A 17,500-nucleotide genomic window follows, 5' to 3' on the forward strand; every position below is an offset into this window, starting at 1 on the left:
GTGGGAGGGAGGGAGGGAGGGAGGGAGGAGGGAGAGAGAGAGAGAGAGAGAGAGAGAGAGAGAGAGAGAGAGAGAGAGAGAGAGAGAGAGAGAGAGAGAGAGAGAGAGAGAGAGAGAGAGAGAGAGAGAGAGAGAGAGAAGAGAGAGAGAGAGAGAGAGAGAAAAAAAAAAAGAGAAAGAAAGAGAAAGAAAGAGAGACAGACAGACAGAGAGAGAGAAAGAGAGAAAGAGAGAGAGAGACAGACAGAGAGAAAGATAAAGAGACAGAGAGAGAGAGAGAGAGATAAAGATACAGAGAGAGAGAAAAAGAAAGTGAGAGCGAGAGAACGAAAGAAAAAGAGAAAACAAAGAGAAAAAGAAAGAGAGAAAACAGAGACCAACAGCCCTCCATCCCTTCCCAAACAAAAGTGAAAGTAAAAGCCCACCCCCTGCCGTCCGCATACGAAGTAGTCGTGCGTGTCCCTTTAACCCTTTCAACACACCCTCCCCTCCACCCATCTCCCACACCTTACCTACTCGCGAGGCTGGCAATGACCCCGTTGAAATAACCCACTTCAGACCCGACCGCGCTACCGTACTGCCTTACATAGGGCGGACGGACCAATGGAACGTCTTCTTCTTTTTCTTCTTCTTCAGTTCATCCTCTTCCTCACTCTCTCTCTCTCTTTCTTTCTCTTTCTCCTAATCCTCCTCTACATCTACCTCAATTTCCATCTCTTCCTCCTCCACCACCACCACCTCCACCTCCACGGCCTCTTCTTCTTCTTCTTCTTCTTCTTCTTCTTCTTCTTCTTCTTCTTCTTCTTCTTCTTCTTCTTCTTCTTCTTCTTCTTCTTCTTCTTCTTCTTCTTCTTCTTCTTCTTCTTCTTCTTCTTCTTTTTCTTCTTCTTTTTCTTCTTCTTCCTCCTCACCCTCTCCCATATGCCTTTCCATCCCATTCCATCACCATCGCCACAAGCAGCAAAATGAGCAGAGCAGGGGCGCCGACGAGAGCACGTGACAGACCTCTCCGTTTGTTCGTTCGGGTGCATGGGTTCCCTTCTGCCGCTTGTTTTTTTTTCCCGGTTGGCTCTCAAACGAAAGAGAGAGCAAGAAAGTGAAGGAAAAGTTGCTGAAACGAAAGAGAGAAAGGGGTTGAGAGAACGAGAGAAGAAATAATATAGAAGATGAGAGAGATAGAGATAGATATATATATATATATAGAGAGAGAGAAAGGGGGGGAGATAGATAGATAGATAGATAGATAGAGACAGGGGGGGGAGATAAATAGATAGATAGAGATAAGGGAATGTGAAAAATAAGTAGAGGCTATAAAGAGATCGAGAGAAGAACAGCGCAAGAGGTCAGGGGCGGGCGTGGGCAGACAGCGTGTTCACGGCCGAGCCAGGATGAACCAGACAGGGCGGCGCGGGCGGGGCGAGGAACCTGTTGGACAGCGAGCGTGGGCGGACTCTAAGTGGGGGAAGGGGGGGGGGGGCGTGCGGAGAGAAGTTGGAGGGAAGAGGGAGCGGTCGGGGGACAAGGAGTGTGACAAAAAATAAATGAGATTTGACACTTATCATTGGATTATCTAGAGATAAGAATAAAAGTAGCAGGCGTATGATCGTATATACACATCTCAATCTACCTACCTATGCATCTTTGTCTGTCTATCTCTCTCTCTCTCTCTCTCTCTCTCTCTCTATATATATATATATATATATATATATATATATATATATATATATTTATATACATATATATATACATATATACATATATACATACATACATGCATACATAAATACACACACACACACACATACATATATATATATATATATATATATATATATATATATATATAGAGAGAGAGAGAGAGAGAGAGAGGGGGGGGGGGGAGATACCCATCTAACTGCAAATCAAGAGGCGTAACGTCCAGGGCAAGAGTGCGTGCGTGCATGCGTGCGTGCGGACCACAAACGACTGCCTACGTCGGCCTGCCGCTATGTCCATCCCACGCACCACGGGACCAAGACGCACCTGTGACTACTCCCGTTCACCTGAGCAGCATCAGAGGTGAGGGGAGTAAGGGGATGGAGGTGAGGGGTGTCAGGTGGAAAAGGGAAAAAAATGAGGGGGAGAAGGATAGGGGAAGGGAGAATGAGAAAGAGAGGGAAGGAGAAGGAAAAAGAAAAGAGAGAAAGAACAGGTGATGGGGAGGTTATGAGTGGGAGAAGGGAGGGAGGAAGAAAAGGAAGGGGAGGAGAAGTAGCAAAGGAGGAGGAATAAGCGAACAGGAAGGAGATTACATAGGTAGATAGATAGATAAAAAAAGCTGATTAATGCGTAAGAAGACTTGGTTAATTAATGATGTCAGGTTGCCATAGTGACCAGGTGGTACCTGCACGGCACACGCAATCACACAAACAGAACAATGTGCGCGGGAGAAAACCTGTCTGGTGATGACTATATCACACAAGCACAGACACTAATACAAGTACAAGGACAAACACACACACACACACACATAAATATGTGACTGTCATATAGTATTTCGATAAGAACTGTCAAAAGACTGGATTAGGAGAGGGGGAGTCCGGTTTCCGTGGTCCTTCTGGTAGACGACCTCGGTTGATGTGGACGGAAGGTGGGGAGGGGGGGAGGTGGAGAAGAAGAGAGAAAGGGATGGAACGGCCAGGTGGATTCCAGGCGCTGGTTGGATTGGGACGACCTCGGCTCGGGTATCGCAGCGCATGAAACGAATTACGCTTTTTTTTTTTTTTTACTCTAATCGATCCATCATTCATCTCTGTCTATCTACCTATCTATCTATATAAACTTATATCTTTACCTTAATATCTACTAATCTAGCTATCTATACCTATGTGTGTGTGCGTGGCGCGACTTCTCGAGGGGGAGATTTTCCCTTCATCGCCTCCGTCTGCCCCACCCATCGGGGGCCTCGCCTTTGCCAGTGTCCAGATGGTACCAACTCTTCCCCTTGCTATTAGCTAACCAGCAGTAGCACTTCGTCAAGCCCTTGGTCATACGACTTTGCCCTTAGCTATCGCTGTAATTCTAGCCCTTGCCTCTCCGGGCCGAACTCCTGCAAGCCAGATGGGTGCGCCCGCCAGCCACCTTCGCTTACGTGGGGCGTCCTCACCCCGCCCTCAGACAACAACGGAATGCATTTCCAGCGTCCCCAGCGAGGGCGTCTGTCAATGAGCAGAAGCAGCAGTAGCAGCAGCAGCATACGTATCCGACAATGTGATCCCATGGGTTAAGCAATGAGGGTTGGGAAGGGGGGGGGGTATGGTGATTCTGCAACCTGATATCCCTACGCCTGCCACTCCCCTACCCCCACCCCCACCCCCACATAATCCTGAACCCACGAAACCCCACACGTCGTCCTCGTCGCTACCTTCCTGCTGTCGGCGCCCCCACCAGTCCTCCTATTCCACTAAAGCTTCCTCTTCCTCCGCCTCTTCCTTATCCGTCTGATGTTCCTCCTCCTCCCCTTCCCACTCAGCCAAAGCTTCCTCTACCTCCTCCTCCTCTTCCTTATTCTGGTCCTCCTCCTTTCACCATTCCACCCACTTCTCTTCTTCCTCCTCTTCCTTTTCCGTCTAATGGTGGTGGCGATGGTCCTCCTCCTCCTCCTACTCCCATTCCGTTAAATTCTCCTCATTTTCATTTACTTTCTTTCCGCCTAATGATTAGCCCTCCCCCTCTGTCTACGCACTGATGACGTCACGGACACGAATCCACTCAGAGAAGGGAAAGTTGGGTGACGGATGTAAACTAACATTAAATAAATACACGCTATCTAAACATAAGGCTGCTGGCCCGGCAAGATGAAGAAGGCCTCCGCTGTTAAATGTTCAAAGTCTTTAAAATCTGTATCTCTTTCTGCCAGTCCTTGGAAAGAGTAAACTGCTCGTTTCATATCCAATTATAGGTAAATGCTGAGCTGAACATCTGCTACTTTCATTAGAAAATCTTCACCGCCACTTTTGGCCTTGGACCGTGGAAGCCAAGCGACCATGCTCTCTCTAAGAACGGCCGTAATAAATATGCCTCGCGTTTCTTGCAACAAACCGACCCCTCGACTGACAGGCACGGTACGAATAAGTGTGACGTCACCAGTAACGTAAAAAAAAAACGCCCATAAAACAGGCTGATGTGAATCGGCCTTTAATTCTCTTCTGACTCTCTCCGCCTCCTCATCCTTTTCCCCGCTCCCGCTCCAGCTCTCCCCTTCCTCCCCCCTTCCCATTCCAATTCCTTCATCCTCCTTCCGCTTCGGGTCTTTTTCATCCCATTTTTTTCTCTCGCTTCTCCCACTCCTTCCGCCTTCTTGGAGGCTTCGTCCCCCGCGGTTCTCTGGCGCACTTGACGCCACACAAAAGAAGGTAAACACAAAGATCGCCTCCCTCCCCCCCGCCCTCCCTCACCCCCCCTCACTCTATATACACAGGTAACTAGGTTCCCTTTACGAACTCATATGCACACGAACTTCTCACGTCATACATTTATAAATATACATACATATATATGTATGTATGTATATATATATATATATATATATATATATATATATATATATATATATATATATATATATATAAATATATATATACACACACAGCTACATATCTATATCAATATCAATCTATCTATCAATCTGCATTTTCCTCTCTCTCTCTCTCTCTCTCTCTCTCTCTCTCTCTCTCTCTCTCTCTCTCTCTCTCTCTCTCTCTCTCTCTCTCTCTCGCTGAATGAGTATTCGCATGTAGACCATGTATAAGCGTGCCTGCGAGTGCGTGCCACCGTGTCCGCGAGTTGGTTGCTGAGTCAGACTCTATCCTACGCTGAGCTACGACCTCATCCTTATCCCCACTGAGGATGAGGTGCACGCTATTTTGGGCGGTCTCCTTTATCCCTTTAAATCCCTGGCATCATCCGTACCTCCCCCCCCCTTCCACCTCAGGACTCTGGCATGCGACCTCTCCTTCCAGTTACTGTAATAAAAATGAGTGAAATACTCTCTCTCCATTTCATGCTCACGAATCGCCACCCATCCCATCACTCTGATAAATCGCTCTATTCAATTACAAATAGATATCAGCTTTGCCTTTAATAAACCCTGCTATCCGCTAATTATCTAGCCCTATTCAGTCTACCTGTCTCTATTTGAACGGCTTAGGCCTATCTACAGCACAGCTCTTAAGGCGGGATATGTTGTTCTATTCGCTCCCCTTCTCACACGACCACACTGCACAGCCACGCAATCCAGGGGGGGGGGAGGAGGAGGAGGGAAAGCGGAGGGAAGGGAATTGGAAAAGATGTAAAAGGAGGTAGAGGAGGTAGAGGAGGAAGGGTGGGGACGAAGAAAGAGAAGGGGAAGAGGGGTAAGAGGGAGAAAGGGAGGCGCTTGCGTATGAAGGAGAGGGAAAGAAAGAGGGGGGGAGAAAAGGCAGGGAATATGAAGAGGGACAGCCGAGGAGAAGGGAAGAGGAGGTGGAAGAGGAGGAAGAACGCGCAGGAAGGGAATTAGACAGAGAGAAAGTCGCTGGCGAGAGTAGGCCTACCATGTTTTCAATATTGATGAGCCACGCCATATGTATCACGCCAGGAACCGGACCCATGGCTATCGGCGACAGACAAGAAGGAAAAGAAATGCCTCAAGTTAAAGAGTAATGAGAAACGCAGACCTCAAATACCTTGCTTCATAATACATACGCCTACCACATTGCTAAAAGGGAAAATTAATTATCAAATGACCTTTCTAACTGGATCCTAGCTCCGTACACCTACAATCCACACCTACAATCTAATCAACTCTCCCCTGGGCAATGGCCAACCCATTAATAAAGTTCCATCACAGTCCCTCATCCCTCGATAACACTTAGAACAATCCCACTAACAAACTAACAAGCCAATACACCAACCAACCAACCAATTATTCTAACCAAGAAACACGGACGAAAACGTAATCTTCACTTTTTGCAGACGTTCAAATGAGGAGCAATCGGTAGCCGTGACCTCAACAGCGGTAAGTAGTGCCAAGACTGGGAACAACAGTGCCATTATCACAGAGGAGGAAAGGGGAAGGGAAAGAAGGGGAGGGGAAGGGGGGGAGGGGGCGAAAGGATTGGGGAAGGGATAGGGGGAAGCGATAAGGGGAAAGGGGAAGAGATGAAAGTGATAGGGAAGAGAGGAGGAGGGAAGAGAGAATGAGGGAAAGGAGGAGTAACGGAGGGAAAAAGGGAAAGGAAGAGTGAAGGTCGGAGGGAGGGAGGGAGGGAAGGAAAGAAGCGAGAGAAGAATGAGGGAAGAAATTGGGGATAACCCAAGGGAAGGAAAAAGGGGGCGAAGGATGAACACAGAAAGGTAAAGAGGGAAGGCCGAAAGCAGAATGAAAATGAAGAACGGAAGAGAGCAAGAAAGAGAAAAGGGAAGGAGAAAGAGGACGGAGACAGGTAAAAAAGGAGAAAACCGGAAGAAGGAGAAAGGGGATCAAGTGCCTGCCGACCCTGAGAGCCCACCCCTCTCTCATAAAGGGTACGAGCCACACTGATGGTGAGCAATTAAGACCAAACCCGAGAAAATGGTAAAGCTAAGCTAAAGAGGGAGAGAACGAAGGAACGGAGAGAGAGAGAGAGAGAGAAATGTTTACGCGGTATATAAAAGTAAAAGATGCAGCAAAGTTAAACTGGCGATCAGAGAAAATGTATTAATAATAAAAAGTGCACATGCAAAGATAAATAAGTAAATGTCGCAGGAACATTTACATAAAAGCGAGGATAGTGCAAAAAAGAATAAAAGAAAAAGAGATGGCAGAGACGACAGACGAGAAGGCAAGAAACAAGAAGAAGCGCAAATGCAATACAGTTTGGACGAGACGGAAAAAAGAAAGAAAATCAGAGACTGGATTGAGGAACGAGAAAAGGGATGGAGTGAGACGGGAAGCGAAAAGGGGAGAACCTGAGAGGCAAGGGAGAAAGAGAGCGACAGAATCCGCCGCCAGGAATGCCATCAAGTCAAAATCCGAAAGAAAAAAAAGACCAATTAGCCAAATTTCTTGCCGTCTGCAGACCCAGGCAGCAACCTATACAAGCCAATAAAACAGGGCACTGCAACATTAGAAGAGGAAGGGGAAGGGGAAGGGGAAGGGGAAGGGGAATGGGAAAGGAAAGGGGAAAAGGGAAGGGGAAGGTGAAGGGGAGGGGAAAAGGGGAAAAGAGAGGGAGAATGGGAACAAGGAGAGAAATGGGAACAGGAAGAAGAGGATAAGGAAGAAGAAGGAGAAGAAAACGGAGAAGTAGAACGAGCAAGAGAAAGAAAAAGGAAAGGAAAATGGAGGAAAGATGGCGTAAGGGAAGAACCGTGAGGGCAAGGGTCGGCTCCTTTATGAGAGTCGTCGAGACGATTAATAGGCGCTCGGGAGGCCTAGGGACTCGCCAAAACGCCGATAATGACCTGCCGAACATACTGGATGACCGGCCCGTACTCTCTTGATTCTTCCTTTCCTCTTCCTCTTTCTTCATCATTTCTTCCACCAGACTCCTCTCCCCGTCCTTATTTCTGGAGAGCCTCTCCCTCCGCCCCTGGAGGACCTCGTCCGCTGACGCGCAACATTGTATGGCATCCCTCATTATCGCTAACGTTTCTCTTGATCCGCTGATCCTCCGACCTCCGTCTGTCTCTGTCCGTGGTGTCTCCCTCCTCCTCCTCCTCTTCCTTTACCACAACCATCACCACCTCCTCCCCCTCTTCCTCTACCACAACCATCACCACCTCCTCCCCCTCTTCCTCTACCACAACCATCACCACCTCCTCCCCCTCTTCCTCTACCACAACCATCACCACCTCCTCCCCCTCTTCCTCTACCATCACCATCACCACCACCTCCTCCTCCTCCTCCTCCTATCCCTACCCCGCCAGCTTGGACTGATCAATGGCACCCTTAGCGAAACGAAGTGTTATTCCTCTCCCCTTCACCTGCCTGCATACCCCCTCCCCTTTCTCTTTCTTTTTCTGGGTCAAAGAGTTAGTATTAGAGTACGAGAGAGGGAGAGGGAGAGAGAGAGAGAAAAAAAAAGAGTGCGTGTTTGTGTGTGGTGGAGTAAAGGAGTTGGTCTGTGAAGGTGGGCGGGATCGGAGGGTGATTGGGGGAGGGGGGATGGAAGGAAGTAGGGAAGAGAGAGAGGGAGGGGGCGGGGGGAGGTAAGGAGGGGGCAGGGGGAGGTAAGGCGAGAGACAGAGACAGAGTCAGAGACAGACAGACAGAGAGAGAGAGAGAGAGAGAGAGAGAGAGAGAGAGAGAGAGAGAGAGAGAGAGAGAGAGAGAGAGAGAGAGAGAGAGAGAGAGAGAGAGAGAGAGAGAGAGAGAGCGAAGGGGGGGGGGGGTGCTCTGCGTACCCGAGGCAATGTCCTCGTGGCGGGGTAAAGTTGCAATACCATCCCGCCACCTCCCCTCCTCCCTCGGCAAGCCTGCAATTGAGTGAGTGAGACGCAAGTGCTTGACTGACTGCTCGTGCGGATGTTTGGTCTTTATGTGTGCGCTGAGAAAGCCTTCACGCACTCGCACTCGCACTCGCACTCTCTCTCTCAACTCATTTCGTTCCTTCTCGGTTCTCTGGAGCCAAGGCAGCCCCACTATCACCACCATCACTACCATCACGATGACGGCCCCGACCCTCTCGCCCGCCGTCAACTCAATCACGACCACGAGCCACATCATTCCACATCAACACCAAGTGGCCGAGGCAGTGCCACGACCGTTAACAGCCGAGATCGACTCCCCCCCCCTCCCCGACCGCCGCACAGCATGGTTCCCCTTGCAGTCACAGCGCCACATGCCAGCGCCACTGCGTCACGCCGCCGATAATTGCTCATCTGCGCCGTTATTCGCCTCCCTCCCTCCTTATCGCCGTCGCCTCGAACTCTCTCCCGCCTCCGGCAAGAGCTCGATTACGATTCCGAACTCGATCGATGCCCCGGGGGGAGAAACTGTGTTAATAGTGCATCTATCTGGGGCTAGGTGGGCTCACCCGCCGCTAACGAGGTCAAGTGATCCTCAATGCTCGGCACACAAACACTCATCCCAACGCGGGATCATATCCCGCAACAGAAGTGCAGACGCCATGGCGAAGGAAGAAAACCTCGCTTAAAAAATGAAAGCGATAATAGCATGTGCGGAATCACATAAAATGCCGACGGTGCGGGGCAAGTAGGCTTGGCCGAAGCACTTGGGGCTGAGTCGAGGCCCCTCAAGAAGCCCCAGAAGCCGTGCCTGTGCTCCTGGCTGCAACGGGCCGGGTCACGGGGTCAGGATATTCCAGGATAACGGGGATTGAACACTCATATCTCTGTCTCTGTCTCTCTCTTTCTCGCCTTACCCCCCTTTCTTTCTCCTATGCCTTTGCTCTAAATATCTCCTCCCTTGTCCATTTTATTCCTTCCCTCTCTTCCTCCACCCGGGGATCTGCCCTTCACCCCCCCCCCTCCGCCACTTGTCGCAACACCCGCCTCGTCCCACAAAAGCCTCTTCTTCCCTCCCGTGACTTATCTGGCCACACAACGTCTCGCCTCTCGAAGGAGCCGAGCCGTCTGACATAACCCCATCATTCCCGCGCCCATTACCTTTCCTCTCTCCCCCTCCTCCAACACTTAACCCCCCCCCCTCAACGCCTGCCTCCCCTCTCCCACTCACACCAGATCAGGACACCGGCATACATCTGGATAACAACCATCGGGATAACGACCGTCTGGCTAGCGACCCGTCCCGCATGCCGAAGCCCCTTCCACTCGCCGAGAAAGCTTGCAGCGCGGCAGACCTCGCCCGCATCCCGGCCAGCCCAGGTGGCAGTCACGGGACGCCCGGCGGCCGCTCCTCAATGAGCTAATGGCAGTGCAGGCACGCTGACCTTCTCTGCGCGGCTGGGCTGGGCCACGTGACCCCCTCACACTCCCTCCTTACCTCAGTCTGTCTGTCTCTATACCTCTTCATTACCTTCATCTTACTTCCTATCGTATCATGCCTTTGCTCACTCTCTCACTCCCTAGCCTTGTCCCCCAACCCTAGTTCTCATTTCTCTCCTTTTGGTTAACTCTCCCTCTTCTTACTATACCACATTTTCCCCTCTCCCTTCCTACCCACTCCCCTTTTCTCCCCCATTATCTACACTAAGCCAAATGTGGATCTTCTCTCCTACCCTCATACGCACGCGGGACGTTAATGGCTCCGCACCTCCCGCAGACGACTCACCTGCTCGGAAGTCTTCCTGAGCTGTTTCTCCCGCTCGTACTGGGTAACGAGCTGCTCGTTGTCCTCTCGTAGCAGCTCCACCTCCACCTGGCGGGAACGAGGAAGAGAAAAAAAAGCAATGTTAATGACGAAGTAATCAACAGGTACACGAAACTGAAACAGATATGACCTGTAATTTTAAACACATGTACGCGAAAGTGAAAGATATGACCTGTGATTATAACAACTTGCACATGAAAGTGGAATAGAAATTACATTTAATTAACATAACAGGTACACAACAGTGAAACAGAAATGAGCTGTAACAATCATACCAGGTACACGAACGCGGAACAGAAATGAACTTTATTAATCAGGGTCGGCAGTCAGGCAATGAAGCTGAACAAGAACAACATGAGAGGCAATTGTGTTCTCTGTTCTTGCCCCTCGTCTTTTGGCCCCGAGAGGAAACGGAGAAGGGCGAAGAGAAGAGAGAGAAGGGCGGAGAGGAGAGGAGGGGAGGACATAAAAGAGACGAAGGAGAAGTGAGGAGAGGGGAAAGAGCAACAGGAGAGGAGAGACAAAAGAGGGAAGGGAAGGAAAAAAAAAATAATAATAAAAGAGTGAAAGGGGAGAAGAGAGAAGAAAAGAAATGGAGAAGAAAACAGAGACAGATAAAAAAAAAAAAAAAAAAAAAAAAAAACGGACAGACAGAGAAATGGCTCGAGACAGCAGCGAGGGTTTCCCAGTAGGAGCAGACTGCGTGAGAGCGGGAGGTTATATTCAACACAGATTGTCCATATAAAAAGACCAAGTTAGGCCCACCATGGCCATCAGCGGCCAAGGGGCTCCTATAACTTCGTTGCATGAGGAGAGGGGATCGCAAAAGGGCAGGTAGCAGGAGGAGGAGAAAGAGGAGGAGGGAGGGAGAGAGGGAGAGAGGGAGGGAAGGGAGGGAAGGAGGGAGAGAGGGAGGGAGGGAGGGAGGGAGGGAGGGAGGGAGGGAAGGAGGGAGAGAGGGAAGGAGGAGGGAGGGAGAGAGGGAGGGAGGGAGAAGGAGGGAGGATGGAGGGAGAGAGGGAGGGAGGGAGAGAGAGAGGGAGGGAGGGAGGGAGAGAGGGAGGGAAGGATGGAGAGAGGGAGGGAGGGAGGGAGAGAGAGAGAGAGGGAGGGAGGGAGGGAGGGAGGGAAGGAGGGAGAGAGGGAGAGGGAAGGAAGGGGAAGGAGGAGGAGGGAAGGGGAAGGAGTAGGGAAGGAGGAAGAGGAGGGAGAGGGAAGAAGAAGGAGGAGGAGGAGAATGGAGGGGGAGGGAGGGGAGGGAAGGGAGGGGAAGGGAGGGGAAGGGAGGAGAAGGGAGGGGGGAGGGAAGGAGGAGGAGAAAGGAAGGGGAGGGAGGAGGAGGAGGAGGGAAAGGAAGGGGAGGGAGGAGGAGGAAGAGGGAAAGAAAGGGGAGGGAGGAGGAGGAGGAGGGAAAGGGAGGGGGGGAGGAGGAGGAGGAGAAAGAGGGAAAGGGAGGAGGAAATAGATGGGGAAGGGGAGAAGGAAGCGGAAGAGGAGGAGCAGGAGGGAAGGGGAAAGAGAGAAAGAGAGAGAGGAGGAAGAGGGTGAAGAGGAGGAAGAAAAGAGAGAAAAAAAAACGTGGTACCAAGAAAGAGGGAGGAGAAAATAAACAAAACACAAGAGAAAGACAATTATGCGAGGGGTAGATAAAAAAATATATATTCCATGCCACTCAGAAGAAACAAACACAGTCTTCGTTCCCAAACATCCACATAGTCATGTCCCCTGGGGCGCGGATTAATCTAATCGGCCCTAAGGTAAACGAATCAGAATTCCAATCGTTATTTCCCTCCATCACGCCCAACTTTTCCAGTCACAACAAAATACAAGACGCGGCTCAGCAACAACAAAGATCCCGACGCAACGGAACCCACAAAGCTGCACAGGCCTCGGATGAGGTCACGTGACGGCGCGGCCTTTTCCCATTTAGCACGAGCGTTGTTTACCCCCAAAGGCTTGTACACAACCTCTGAAAATACATCCGCGTGTGCCCCCCGCCCCTCCCCTACCTGCCCTTCCCTCTCCACCCCTACTCCCCACCATCGGGCCTGCCGCAGACCCGATCAATCAACGACCCGATCCGAAATATCCGAGGAACGACGCCGCTCGGCAAGGGAACGGAAATGGAGAAGGGAACGGGTGGAAGGAAACGGGAAAGGGAACGGGAACAGGGAGGGAAACAGGAACGGGAACGGGAACGGGAACGGGTCGAATGGGAGTGGGGTGGGGCTTGGACGGGGACGGGACAGGATGAGTAGATCGGATAGGAGCGAGGTAGGACTTGGACGGGAACGGGACAGGACTTAAGCGGAAACGGAGACGGAGGCCGGGATGGGTCTAGCGTGCCGACGACCGGCCGACAGGGAGACGGATGAGGTGGGTGAGGCGAATGTCGATATGCCGCAGTAAATGTAATTTCGGTGGGATGGTCTCAGTACGTTTATGCTTAGGAGCCTATCTCTCTCTCTCTCTCTCTCTCTCTCTCTCTCTCTCTCTCTCTTTCTCTCTCTCTCAGACAAAGAGAGAGAGAGAGAGAGAGAGAGAGAGAGAGAGAGAGAGAGAGAGAGAGAGAGAGAGAGAGAGAGAGAGAGAGACCAGAGAGAAGAGAGAGAGAGAGAGAGAGAGAGAGAGGGGGGGGGGAGAGAACGGGAACGGGAACGGGAACAGAAACGGGACAAAAAGAGAGCGAGAGAGAGAGAGAGAGAGAGAGAGAGAGAGAGAGAGAGAGAGAGAGAGAGAGAGAGAGAGAGAGAGAGAGAGAGAGAGAGAGAGAGAGAGAGAGAGAGACAAAGAAAAACTTTTTGCAATCAGAGAGGAATGCATTGGAGCAACACTCGTCATATGTGAGAGGAACCGTAACACCCACCCACACTCTCCCCCTCCCTTCCCCCTCTTCGCTAACTGTATAGCAAGGAGCGGCGGGAGGGGAGGGGAAGGGAAGGGAGGGGAGGGGAGGAAGCCGTGGGTGTGGTGACTGTGACACGGGAAATACGCGTGCGATGCGTCCATAGAGGGCCGTCCCCTTGCGTTCATTCACATGCGCTTAGCAAAGCCGGTAACAGAGCGTGCAGCCATGAGCAAGAATTAATTTTTCTGTCGAATATTTGGTCTGCAACCATGTCTCTAGCCATTTTCCGAATTAGCTGGATTCATTAAAATCCTTATTGATTAATTGGCCTTGGTTAGTCGTACTTTGCTGCCACAGCTTGCAACAGTCCCTTGTGAAAATGTAACAAACCCGTATTTCACTCTAGGATCGATGATGTGGAGGTTTTATCGCCTAAATTATTGCTTAACGGGATGACTTACGTATTTACTAATATATATATATATATATACTTAAAAAATAAATGAACTTTTAATCTTCCGTAACTTAATGGCGCAAAAAAAGTTATCTTGTTCAATTGCAAAAAAACAAACAAACAAAAAATCTGGTCACATAAGCAAAAATAAATAAAAGTGACAAAACAAAAAGGTGAAAAAAATAATAAAGAGTAAGCAAATAAATGTTATCAAGGTCTGATTCGATTTGCATAAATATCTCCATTGAACCACTGACCAGATCATGCATCAAAACATCTGAATTTCGATAACAAATAATTTCAAACAACGATCTTTTTTCTGGCTTAGTACACACATCTATAGTGTCAAAACTAACAAAAAATAATGGAGCAACTTTTGAAGTGACTCCCATGCGAATCTACGGTATATAACTATCGATATGTAATCAATATGACTATATAATCTTCAACTCCTCATCTAATCTCATCAATAAATTTCAACAGTAACTAATCAATTATGTACTATATATCCTCTAATATACAATTAGTGAAACTTAGTATTTACTCCTCGATCTATCATCTAACAGAATTCTGAAAGTCTATTTCTACCTTTCAAAATATCTATTTTTTACACAGTCTCTATCTATACTTCAAAGGAAGAATCATTCAGGAATATTCATTGTATAGTCAGGTTGTTCAGGTGTTTCAGTGCAAATTACTCTCACTGAAAGCCCATGCATAACCTTCCCTTCAAAGACTGAAAAGATTCTAGTAAAATTTAAGAGGTTACTAGACTTCATAAAATTTTGACAATAACATCACCACAGATTTTTCATTCTCTGTTTCTATTTCTTTTTCCTTATTTTCTTTCCTGGTGCTTTGAAGCAAATAATGATGACACATTCTTAAGTAAAGAATGAAGTACTCATACTAATAGCATGTTATGTGTAGAATGTAATATACTTATGAATGACGAATGGACCTTAACCTGGAACAGGCAATTTGGGTTATCTGGGATCAGCTCAAGACTGATAATGACTACTTTTAAAAGATTTTATATTTCACATCGACATACATTTGAGACACAAAGTATGCGTCCTGTACTTAACTTTTCTTTCTGTGAATTTCTGAATAAATGCAATGAATAAATGATCCCCTGTAATTTCATTATCCTGAAATAGTGATTAAGTCTTCAATTTCTACAAATGTATTTCCCATGATTTCACAAGACAACAAAAAACAATCACTTTGCTTTCCATACTAACTATATGCCATCAAATTCTAAATCACAACACATCAAGGGGAAAGGCCCTGCTGCTCTTATACGAGGGCTGTGATAGTGGGCTGGTGCGATCAGGGGCCGTGATACAGTTGCCTTGGGAGGGAGGGAGACCGGCATGATTCCTAATGGCTTACTAACTTCTATTAAATTGCCGGTTTTGTGGCTTCCATCAATAGCTACTCCAATCAAGAGACATTTTCTGCCCATATTTTGAACTTAAAATCTTTGGGAAAAGAGGGAGGCAGCCCCAGCATCATTATCACACTCCACATTCCATTATCATTCACAGGTAGTTGTTATCACATTTGTAAGTAATACTATGATGGTTATCTCTGGGGCCTTTCCTTATCTACAGAGTTTCAAGAAAACTAGAACAATAACCTTCCATTGCGACAATTATACAATAAACTGACTGATAAATAAATAAATAAATAAATAAATAAATAAATAAATATATATGTATGTATGTACACACTCACACACATAAATATATACATATATGCATGCATGCATGCATGCATGAATACATCCACATCCACACACACACACACACACATATATATTTATACATATATATATATATACATATACATATATATATATATATATATATATATATATATATATATATATATATACACATAATACACACACACATCAACATACACACACACACACATACACACACACAGATATACACACATATACATACATACACACACACACACACACACACACACACACACACACACACACACACACACACACACACACACACACACACACACACACACACACACACACACACACACACACACACACATATAAATATTGAAGATATCAATATGATGTTATATGGTAAATCATTGCCCAAATGACCTATATATGCCACCTGCAGAGTGCTGTTCCCCCTGTGTCCATCTCAGGGAGGTAGGGCCCACAACCCCATCCAAGAGAAAAACATTCTCTACTTATTTACGCCAGGATAGAGAGCGGGACAGAGACTGAGTATCATTGTTTCCCAGGGTGGAGGTGATGAAATGAAATAATGATCAAAACAATTTATCATAAAGGGGAACTTCTGCTACATGTCACACCAAGTTTTGGAGTTGAATGAAGTAAATAAACTTGGCAGTGAGAAACACTACTACCTTCATGAATAAAAGAAAGCATTGTGCCATTCCATAACCACATCAAAGCTGAGAAATGATCCACTTTGTTGAAATCACCTGCCTTGGGTGATGTTCAATCCCTGTCTCATTCAACTGTATATAATTTTACCAATAAGTGTATAAGCAATATTTCTGCTCAATGTACATCACTATTATTATACAGCATTATCAAGATGCAACTTCAGCTTTTCAACCTTCCACATTTCTACATATAAACCTTGACATAGCCCATAGCATACTGGTATTATACTTCAGTTTGAATAGGACTCAGAAGCATAATTTCATGGGAAAACCAAATAGACAAATAAAAATTAAATTTTATATGCTGAACCTGCTTTGTGCATCATTTTAATAGCCTTGATATGCTCTATTATCTGGGGTACAAACACTGCAATAGCATGGAGAAACATGAGAAGCCCACATGCATTCTTCAGCCTTTTACAACTGGCCAACTTCCAAAACAACTAATCTTTAAAAATAGTTTTCCTATCAACCCGATACCACCGGCCTCGATTATGTAATGTGCATAGCGCCGGGTGCCGGCATGCGGCGTCAATCGTATAATTGATTTAGGCCTATGCGTTTGAGAGCCCTGGCATTACAGCCATGCAAAGACGGAACAGTGCCGGCGGGAATGGATTAAAGCATGAACCACGAAAAAAAAAACAGTTTGATGGTTGTAAAACAAATACAGGTTCAACATCTAAAAAAATGAAATAAAAATGTCCCAACCAATGACTAATTTCACCTTCATTTGTCATAAAATTTACAACCAGAGTAAGTGTAGGAAGATGACTCACTAATTTCATTAAAAAAAGGGGGGAGGGGGTACAACTTTACAAATGCTATATGACAATAATTATACAATATGAATGAGAATACCTTAGTACACTGTAACCATATATTGTATATAGATGTATATTGGATGTTACATATAAAAAATATGGTTATGGATGCTTGTAAACACAAATACCTATCTCCATTTTTTAAAATTTTGACAGGCCTTCCTCAGGACACAATTTCTGACCAAGCAAGATGGGGCATGGCTTTTATTCTCAGAAATATAGTGAAAGTAGGACAACAGAATTACTCTGTTTAGTTTGTGCAAGTTTTCCTCAGAAAGTATAGAAATACAACCTAGTCATGTTTTTCCATTATTTTCTTCAAAAATGTTTAATCTTGGTGTGCTAAAAAGTGAAAAGTAAGGCTCATGTATCTCCTTACTACTGATTTTCCAAATCAAACAAGCCGTCCCATCTTACGATGTTGAAAATTGTATTTCTCAACTTTACTTACTAAATTCCAAAAACTATTATTCTGCTCTTATGATAGAGGAAAAAAAAGGATTGTGGGAGCATCATAAGGAATGAATAAAATGGTGACAAGCTGAATTTGCTGCTAAAAAAAAAATAATAATAATAATAATAAAAAAAAAAAAATAATAATAATAATAAAAAATAAATAAAATAAA

The 17,500-nt window shown here is 46.8% G+C and overlaps 1 protein-coding gene across 50 annotated transcripts in view; it reads right to left on the reverse strand.

The window, feature by feature from the left end:
- The window catches only part of syd (JNK-interacting protein syd), a 91,999-nt gene that overhangs the window by 71,521 nt on the left and 2,978 nt on the right, over window positions 1-17,500 (reverse strand). For all 50 annotated transcript variants that reach the window (XM_086530531.1, XM_086530542.1, XM_086530515.1 and 47 more), the window contains exon 2: window positions 10,256-10,342. In XM_086530531.1, coding sequence (XP_086386657.1) covers window positions 10,256-10,342 — 87 coding nt within the window. The remainder of the gene's footprint in view (window positions 1-10,255; window positions 10,343-17,500) is intronic.

The sequence above is a fragment of the Penaeus japonicus genome, unplaced genomic scaffold (genome assembly GCF_977035675.1).
Source record: "Penaeus japonicus unplaced genomic scaffold, GWHDUDI00000001_assembly GWHDUDI00000033, whole genome shotgun sequence".
NCBI classification, from domain to species: Eukaryota; Metazoa; Arthropoda; class Malacostraca; order Decapoda; family Penaeidae; genus Penaeus; species Penaeus japonicus.